This window comes from Sinocyclocheilus anshuiensis, unplaced genomic scaffold (genome assembly GCF_001515605.1).
Source record: "Sinocyclocheilus anshuiensis isolate Anshui unplaced genomic scaffold, SAMN03320099.WGS_v1.1 scaffold766, whole genome shotgun sequence".
Lineage (NCBI taxonomy): Eukaryota > Metazoa > Chordata > Actinopteri > Cypriniformes > Cyprinidae > Sinocyclocheilus > Sinocyclocheilus anshuiensis.
The window spans coordinates 438,963-448,766 of record NW_015546060.1 but is presented as its reverse complement, the minus strand read 5'-3'; the positions used below and the strand labels follow the sequence as shown (position 1 = coordinate 448,766).

Genomic DNA, 9,804 nt, shown 5'->3' with positions numbered 1-9,804 from the left:
TGAAGATGCAGGACAACCACCTAGCAGTGCATTACAATAGTCCAGTCTAGAGGTCATGAATGCATGAACTAGCTTTTCTGCATCAGAAACAGGTATCATGTTTCGTAACTTGGCAATGTTTCTAAGATGGAAGAATGCTGTTTTTGTAACATGGGAAATATGATTTTCAAAAGACAAGTTGCTATCTAGTATAACACCCAGATTTTTGACTGTAGAGGAAGTAACCGTACATCCGTCTAGTTGCAAACTGTAATCCACGAGATTCGGTGTACTGTCTTTTGGTCCAATAAGTAATATCTCTGTCTTATCCGAATTTAACAGGAGAAAATTATTGGTCATCCAATCTTTTACATTTTTAACACACTCTGTTAGCTTTGATAATTTAGAAGTTTCATCTGGTCTTGTTGAGATATATAGTTGAGTATCATCGGCATAACAGTGTCTTGATTTCTGTGAATTAGTTTGTTCTGATTAATGAAATTTAATTTATTTATTCTTATTCAGTAAAGTGTATAATTTGTTCTGATTCGTTTAAGTGAGTTGGAACACTTTTAATCATTTAAGTGAATCAAGCCGTTTTGATTCTTGTAAGTACATTGATTTGTCCTGTTTCAATTAATGTAACTGATTCATTCTTATTCATCTAAGTGAATCAGACTTGTCAGACTTGGTTTCTGATATGTTGACAAGTCATTAGCATTAAATTACCATCAACATTTGATTAACGTGAACAATTAATAATTTTCTACCATGTTTTTCATTCATATTTTTCTGCCGTGTTTTCACAGTCTCAAACTAGATTGTGAGAAGTTGGCCAGCGAGAAGACGGAGATGCAGCGCCACTATATCATGGTGAGCTTGTTCAACCCTCATATCATCAGATCTGCCGTACGCTCCAGTAAATACAGCATTAAAGCCCATCTGTGTTTAAAAAGAGAGATTGCGTTTGATTTCATGTTACAGGGTGTTTGGTTAACCTGAGGACACATCAGCGGGATTACAATAGGGGTTGAGGGAGATTAAAAAGTGAGGGAGAAGGAAGGGTGATATGCGAGAGCCAGGAATGAAGAGAGAAAAGAGATGGAAAGAGAGAAACAAAGATCACAAGCGCAGACATGTAAATAATGAGAGGGAACAACGATTCAGTGCTTGCAGAAACAGATAACCCAGAAGACTATATTTAGCCTGCTAGACCTGCCATGTACACTAAGACTTGTTTCAACAGCCTTCCCCTTTATTTTCATGCATTTATAGTTTACCGCATTCTTCTATCTGTGCTCTTTGACGACTAGACAGGACTGCGTGTTCTTCTCATCTTAGTGAATGATTTGTTTGTTGATGGGCATGAAATAGTTTTCAGAGCTCATTTGCGATGGTGCGTTAGCCTCCTGGCTAACAAAAACAACAGAGACAGTGAATTGGATGATATTCAAGTGTTAAAAGCTTTGTTCAGTGCCGTGACTCAGTGGTTGGCACACACACTCCTCATATTTTGAGCAATGCTGAAGGTCTTGTCATCTCTTTCTCCACTATCTATCCAATAAAGCGAAACGCCCCCAGAGTTATTTTAAAAACAAGTTGAGGTTGTGGCCTTTGTATTAATATGTTGAGCCATGATGCAGATTCAGAAGAAGCAGATTCAAATCCAGCCCTCGACATGTCCAAATCTCATCATTCGTCAGTCTACATAAAATTGTTCTGGTATCTCTTCAATAAAACAAAAAGCGTATGAAGACATTTAAACAAAAAAAATTAAATTGTTAAACCTAACATATAGAACAGTAGTGTCCATATGGAAGATTCAGGTTTGAATCTGGCTTGCGACACACCCTGATCCCATTTCATCGCTCCCTCCTTAAAAATGATCAGTCCAATAAAGCAAAAATAAATGTATTTGTTTGTATATGTTTTATATATTCATTTTTAATTCATTTTAATTTAATTTATACTACTACTAATAATAATATTTATCAATAATAGAAATACATATTAAATAATAATATAAATAATATGATCAACAAGACTATGGCTAAAAAAAGTAATTCCAGTCAACACCCAATAAAGCAAAAAAAAAGCATTTATTTATTTGTTTTTATTTAATTATTTATAACTATTTGTATTTATTTTTAATTAATATTTATGTAAAGTCAATTTTAATAAATAAATAGTAATAATAATATTTATTAATAATATAATAATCAATTAATTATAGTAGTATAAACAATAAAGCTAAGGCTCAAATAAATAAATAAATAATTTTACAACTTGTTCAGTTTGGTGCCTTGGTCCTGATTAAACATGTAGCTCATAAATCTAAATCTGGCGTCATAGTTTAGAATATTTGTCGTAATATACTAAACTATGATGCTCATTTGGAAGACAGAGGTTCAAATCCGCTTAAGTAAATCATTCTCATTAACTATTAAATTCTAAATCCAGATTGTGGGTTGCAGTATTTGTGTGTGTGTGTGTGTGTGTGTGTGTGGACGTGTGTCCTGATGCGCCATCATGATCTAGCCTTTAATGAGCGCCCATCTACATGGTCACTCTGTGATCGTTGTGTGTAGGCTAATCCAGAGCCTGGGGCAGCCGAGGATGGAAAGATGGAGCAAACGACAGGGCTAATACGCTGCTTTTGCAGTAACACCCCCGCCCCAACTCATCCGTCTGAAGCTAATTATAAAGCAATTGTAGCGCTGAAATACATTCATTTACTTTCACGTTTAACTAGCATTTAAAACTACGGTACACAATTTCTGCTCCACTAGAGGCAGCCAAGCTAACTGCAAAAATCATTTTCAAAACAATTTTCAACAAACACAACCACGCACATCACTGGCAGGTTGCTCAAAGTCATTCTCTGACGAAAAAAAAAAAAGTTGGCTCACCATGGCTCCAAAAACAATTTTTTATTATTTTTTTCCCCGAAATATCTTTCAGTATAACATTTAACTCTCATTTTAAGCTATGGTACACAATTTCTGCTCCATTAGCAGCACCAAAGCTAATTGTAAAAAATTTAAAATAATAAATAAATAAATAATTAAAAAAAAAAAAAACATTTCAAAAAAGCTTTTTTCAAAAAAATCATCTTTAATTTACTTTTTGTTTCACTTTTAACTCTCATTTAAATCTACGGTTTCTGCTACATTAACAGCACCAAAGCTAATTGCAAAAATTATTTTTAAAAACAATTTACAAAAAAAGGTTTCAAAACATCTTTTATTTACGTTTCACTTTTAACTTTCGTAAGGTCCAAAACATTCTTGAACAAAACATCTACACAAGCTTGATTTCAAACCCGCGAGTTTGTTTACAGACCTTCACCTAATTTATCCATCATGATATGTTGGTCAAAACAACTCAGAGGAACATTTTATTGCTCGGAGTTGTTCTGTTATAGCTCACGAAACCTTTGCTGTTCTCATTTTTTGTACTCCGCATCTGCTCAGATGTTTCTTGTAACTCTTTGTGAGACAATTGTTGACATGCTGTGAGAGTATAGAGCTATAAATTGAATGCGCATTAAGTAGATGAGATAATTTTGTTGATACTGCACTTAAGATAAACATTGTAAATAATCCGGCGCCAGTAGCTATCTGGTTGACACTCCAACACAGTAGGTGGCACTATTGCATTTTTACATTCCACTGCACAGCTTTTCGATAGTTTTTCTATGCAAACACGCTAGATTGAAATAAAAAGCAAGCCCCTCCAGTTAAAATAAGTAAAAAAAACACAGTTTGAAACCTGTTTTTTTTTCCATTCCACTGTCCTAAGTTTCCCATTTTTAAAGGGGTCATATGATGCGATTTCAATTTTTCCTTTCTCTTTGGAGTGTTACAAGCTCTTGGTGCATAAAGAAGATCTGTAAAGTTGCAAAGACTGCATAAACACATTTCATTACACCAAATACACAAAATAATGTTCTTTTTAGCAGCATCATATGACCCCTTTAAATGCAAAAACACGTTCTGAGAACTAGCTGTTGCCACCCATCCTAAAATGGAAAAAAATACTTTGGCCACAGTAATTGTGTAGTGAAAATTTGGTATTTTGACAGTGCTAGTTGAGTTTTTTTTTTTTTTAACTCTTTTCTATTCTCTTTGAGAATAGTATGGTTTTTTCTCAGGAAAAAATCTGAGAAGCAGGAGAAAGTCTCCATTTAACCTGCTTGCATTCTAAGAGAAAGAATTGAACAGAAATGAGAGCAAATGGGAGATATTATTATAGTGTTGCTGTACACGTTAATATTTGTTTGCATTACAGTTTCAATAGTGTTCCTTAACAGAAATTTTACTAATTATTCAAGGTTTTATTCAATTTGATAAAATGGCATTCTGCAATTAGCTTCATCTATAATTGCGCTGATATGAATTGGCAGTCTATGAATCACGGCTCTGGTTTTGTGTGGCTGATAACACACTCGCAATTTTCTCCGTCTGTCAGGAAACTTGCCAGGTAACTCGTAATTCAGTCTCGGATTCAAGAACAGCCGCCAACAGCACTGTCACTAATGACGTTCATGGCTTTCATATAATGTCACTTTATTGTCTGGGGAAAAAAAGGAAGTATAATGAAATCCTTTATGATACGGCTCTTTCTTTGGCTTGTAACTGATTAAAATGATGAAGACTTTGAATGTTTTAATACACAACTTTTACTCAACATTTACTCAACCTCATGTCGTTCCAAACCTGTATGACTGACTTTTAATAGTGGTTGTATGTCTTTCGTTTGTTGTCATATTATTCTTCAATTAAGACATTAAAAATGGTCAATTGTAGGAATTATTAAACAGAAATAACTGCTTAACTTCATTTTACTATTGAAGATGCTGCCATTTTGTGTTTCTGCATGATGTAACAGAGCTCAGGTGGTACAAGCATAGATGTAAATACATAGATTCCTCATTAGCAGCGGCTTCTGTGGGATGCTATATTTTTGGTGTCCACATATTGGAAGGGTCAAAGCCACCTGGGAACTCGAGAGCAAGTTGACGGCGTGTCTACAACCGTAGTTATACGCATATATGAATATTTGTATCTGCAGTAGACTTCAGCAGATGATTTTGCTAAACTAACAATGCAGGAAGACAAAGGCATCAAACAGTTAAAACCTGTAATATTAGAGTTAATAGGCCTTCATATAAAAACACAAACACATTCTCACCTGTAAAAATGTATCCCATTTCTTTAGGATTTTAAATCAGCGTTTTTACAACAAGAGGCTGCAATTTTTTGGCATCTTGGGGAACTCACCGATTTTTACTGTGAGTGACGACACATTGACTGTTCCAAGATGGTGGATGCATTGCCGTGTCTGGAGTGTTCAAGTCTGTGAATACATATCTATGGGTACAAGTCCAAGCTTCTGAGTTTATAAGTTGTAAATGCTAGTTCTACAAGAAACTAAACTCATTTTTACAAGTCGGAATCTCGTAATTACGAAACTTCCAACATCTATAAAATCTAACTGACAGCTATGATGTTGAAATTTTCATACTGAAATTTGATTGGTCTTGCATGCTGAAAGCCTAAAGCCTAAAATCCTTTTTTACCCTGGCAAACTCTGGTATTTCTTACTGGAGATGCAAATCTATTTAGTATTTCCTTTTTTGGAGCTCTTTTGACAGTACAGAGGACAGCTATTTTTATATCGGTCAATTCAATTTGGCCTGTTTGGTGTAAATGGGTTCATGGCAGATGCGATGAGCCTGAGAGACAAGCCCAATGGAAATGATATCTCATCAGTGTTGCCTGTCTAGTAATACTAGATCAGGATGTGTCTGAGCTTAGAAGGTCACAGCTGCATCCAGTACGGTGAAATGGATGGACAGACACACACACACACACACACGCACGCACATCTACAGAGATTTCAGCAAGAGCCGAGTGACCAGCGACACAGCAGGATATGAGTACAAGCGACGGATGGCAAACAGCTGCCGGGTTGAACCAGGGGACACCCAGTACATATTGCCCCTCTTTAGACCAGTGAGGACTAATACACACTCACACACCGTGGCTGAGGCAGGAGGAGAGGCTTTGTTGAACCTCCGCCGCATTGAGCCCCGCTACATCCGCCACATGTCGCGCACAATCTGCTCCAGACAACACACACACACACACACACACACACTGACACTCTAAGGGGATTACACACATACACACACACACACACTCGCGGTGTAGAATGAGAATGCACATAACATGAGAGAGCTTATATAACAATGAGCTGCGGCGAGGGAACGTAAGAACATTACGAGCCAAAAACGCACCACTATCCACCGATATCCAGAATAACAACACAATCACACAAAAACAACAAGTCAAACTCGCCCACCTTAAGATATGAGCTTTAAATAGCACAAGCATGCTATGCAAACTACAACACACACATTTTTTTAAATTTAATGTAATTTTAAATTATTTAAATTAAATTGGTTATATTTCCAACTAACATTGCACATTTAAAACTTCAAAATATTTTTATTTTATAATCTTAATTTTGTGTGAAAAAAACATAAATTGAAGAGCTAATTACATTTGCTCCTGACACATGTTGTAAAAAAATAAAATCATAATGTTTATAAATTCAGCTATAATTTCATACAGTTTAGCTATTTTTTTTAAATGGTGGCATACAGTGTTTTTATCATATTCAACCCATGTCTAATTTTGACAGTTTTTTTCATACAAATTTCTCCAGTTGTTATCCATCTAGATATATTTTTTAATTTATTTATTTTAGTATTATTATTATTATTTTATTTATTTATTTATTTATTTATTTGCAATGAGCATTTTGCCTTGTACAGGAAGAGAGCAATATGATAGCCCGTGTCCCCATGAGCACAACAAATTACCTGTAGGGTCCCAAATTCTCTCACACTGGTCCCAGGCCATTGGTCTGTCCTTAATGGAGTCCTGTAATTTTATCTTTATAAAATGTAGCTGAAGAAGCCAAAAGATATTTAGTAAAGCAAAACTAAAGGACTAAAGTGCTTTGAAGAGAAAATGAGCTGCAGGTGTCCTGTCCTTAGATTGCCTGTCTGGCACTCTGTCATTCAACATTTTCTTTAGGGAGAGACCGTAGACACGACATGCTGACTGCTTAAACTATTTCAGCTTAATTAAACGTCTTATTTACAGGACTGTGTGTAGGTTGAGGTAATAGATCACTTGTCAGTTAAACTGATAGAAACTCTCCTGTTGCCACATTAAGTACAGCTCAATTTGAGTCATGTTTGCCTGTTCAAAACTCAGTGCCTTGATCCTAGAGTGTTCTGGGCGGTTGCCAGGGTGTTGCTATATGGTTTCTAGGGTGGTTGCCAAATATCTAGGACACTGTTTCCCCAAACCAGTGTGGTTTTGTTTTCGTGTTAAGGCTGGCTAATGGAATCATTTCAGTTGGTACCGATATGTCGGCCAGGTCGATTAATTGGCTGATATATCGCCTATTTTTGTGTGAATTAGAATTTTCGCTCAGCATTTTCTCCCTGGATTGATTCTACATCAAAACATGCTGAGAACTAATGTTGGTCTGAAATGATGCAGTGACCTTTTTTGGCCTCAGGTGAGGTAATACGAGTGCTGCTGAATAGCCTTCTGGGCTGCCGCAAAACTTTTTAAAACGAAACCGCTTCCAGCGGCCCTGCTGCACTATCAGCATGCAGAACCAGCGAACGTGATTTATATTTGTGTGTGTGTGTGTGCCAGCAGAACAGATAGATGGGGAAATAGTTCTGGTGTTATGTCACGCTTTATCTAAAATTCATCACCCACCGGAGCGATCAATACTGGAAATGCAATAAATTTGAATACAGCGCAACACATGTCTAAAATGCTTAATTTTATAGACTCGCATTTAAACTGCCAGTCAAAAGTTTGGACATGCTTGACTGGATTTATAGTTCTCATGATCTTAAAATCCTTTTGGTCAGAAGGTTTTTATACGTGGCTTGAAATGAGTTTTGTAGACAAATTGTGCCTATGCATGAATATGCATGAATGCACAAAACAAAAATCTTAACCTTATTGATATTTTTAATGGATTTTGTTTTGGGTCGGATAGTGAGGTAAAATCAGCCAACAAGTGTCCAGCATAGGCCTACATGCAGAGCTGGCAGCAGTGCACCTACATCGAGCATTCATATTTTTAGGTGGGGGAATGGGGGGATAGGGGGTTTCGGATGGGAAGTGTGCAGAATGTGGAAGGTGCAGAACATGTAGTGTGTGTGCCCCAAGATTAAGAAGAATATGAATACAGATAATTTGCTTCGCAAGCACTAATAAAGAATGAGTAGGTAGGTGTGCCCAAACTTTGGAATATTTCACCGCTCGTTAACCTCATATCGACACTTTTGGGTTTCCAGTCACTGTCATTATAAATGATGAGACTTTAATCCTGAGATTAAACCACAGAGAAGGTTTGATAGAAGAGAGGAGGTCAGGCACACATCACAGATGGGAAATGGAGTTTACGGAATAATAGAGAAGGGCAGGGGAGAGGAGGATTAAAAAGGAAGGTAGGTAACGAGGGAGCTGATCGGTAAAGACAGAGATAAGGGGAGAGAAGAGGAAAAAGGATTTTTGAAAATCGAGCTACACAGAGCAGTTACCGAGTGTGTGAGCGAGACAGACAGACTGAGAAAGACACAGAATAAGCGAGCAGTTGTGTCAGGTTTCATCTTCATCTTTGGCATTGCCTGCTAAAACAGATGCGCAGAAACACACGCGGACGCATTCAAACTCTCTCTGTCTTCCTGTAGTTTAAGCAAGTCGTTAGTGTCTGTCAGGCCGCTGAGGTTTTAATTTGATTGATGATGATTCACTGCTGTTTAATTCATCACGGTGCTGATTGATACTCTCACGTTTGTGTTCCCACAGTACTACGAGATGTCCTATGGGCTCAACATTGAGATGCACAAACAGGTAAGACAAACCTGTTGGGTGAATTCACTAAACAGTTTTGCTTGTGGTATTTTAGCACTCCAAAATGGCGTCTTATTTTCTGTTCACATTGCACACAGCTCAGATTATCAGTACTGGCTGTTTATAAGCTTGCAGCTATGCACAATATTGTGCATGTGGTCTGACTGTTCACATTTGTGACAGATACGGATGGAGTTTGGGTCCAGTTTATAAAAGTCTAATTTCATGTGATCTGACTGTTCACACTTGTAACACATATGGATGTGGTTTGGATTCGGTTTGTACACGCCTGATTTAATGTAATCTGACCATTCACACTTGTAACACATATGGATGTGGTTTGGATTCGGTTTGTACACGCCTGATTTAATGTAATCTGACCATTCACACTTGTAACACATATGGATGTGGTTTGGATTCGGTTTGTACACGCCTGATTTAATGTAATCTGACCATTCACACTTGTAACACATATGGATGTGGTTTGGATTCGGTTTGTATCACTCCTGTCCCAGTTCATTTAAAACACTGGATTAAGATAAGCTATGAGGGGTGGCTAGACAGAGATCTAGATGGGTCAGTGTGTGTATGTGTGTGTGTGTTAGCCGTTGAATTCTATGCTGTGTGAAATTGCCACATGATTTTCAGCAATGCTCTGATGATGTTTGCACATGATTGGCATCTCAATCATAATTCACCGCATCTAAATAGATGTGTTCACTGAATCCCTGAATACATGCTTGAGAAATGAGATATTAACAATAGTGTTGAATCATTGTCATATTAATTATATTGTGATATAATTTTTTTCTATCTATCTATCTATCTATCTATCTATCTATCTATCTATCTATCTATCTATCTATCT

General features: G+C 36.8%; 1 protein-coding gene across 1 annotated transcript in view; it reads left to right on the top strand.

Moving 5' to 3' along the window:
* LOC107699414 (transducin-like enhancer protein 4) overlaps positions 1 to 9,804 on the top strand; it is a 44,491-nt gene that overhangs the window by 11,081 nt on the left and 23,606 nt on the right. The window contains exons 3-4 of the mRNA XM_016500659.1: positions 789 to 852; positions 8,892 to 8,936. Coding sequence (XP_016356145.1) covers positions 789 to 852; positions 8,892 to 8,936 — 109 coding nt within the window. The remainder of the gene's footprint in view (positions 1 to 788; positions 853 to 8,891; positions 8,937 to 9,804) is intronic.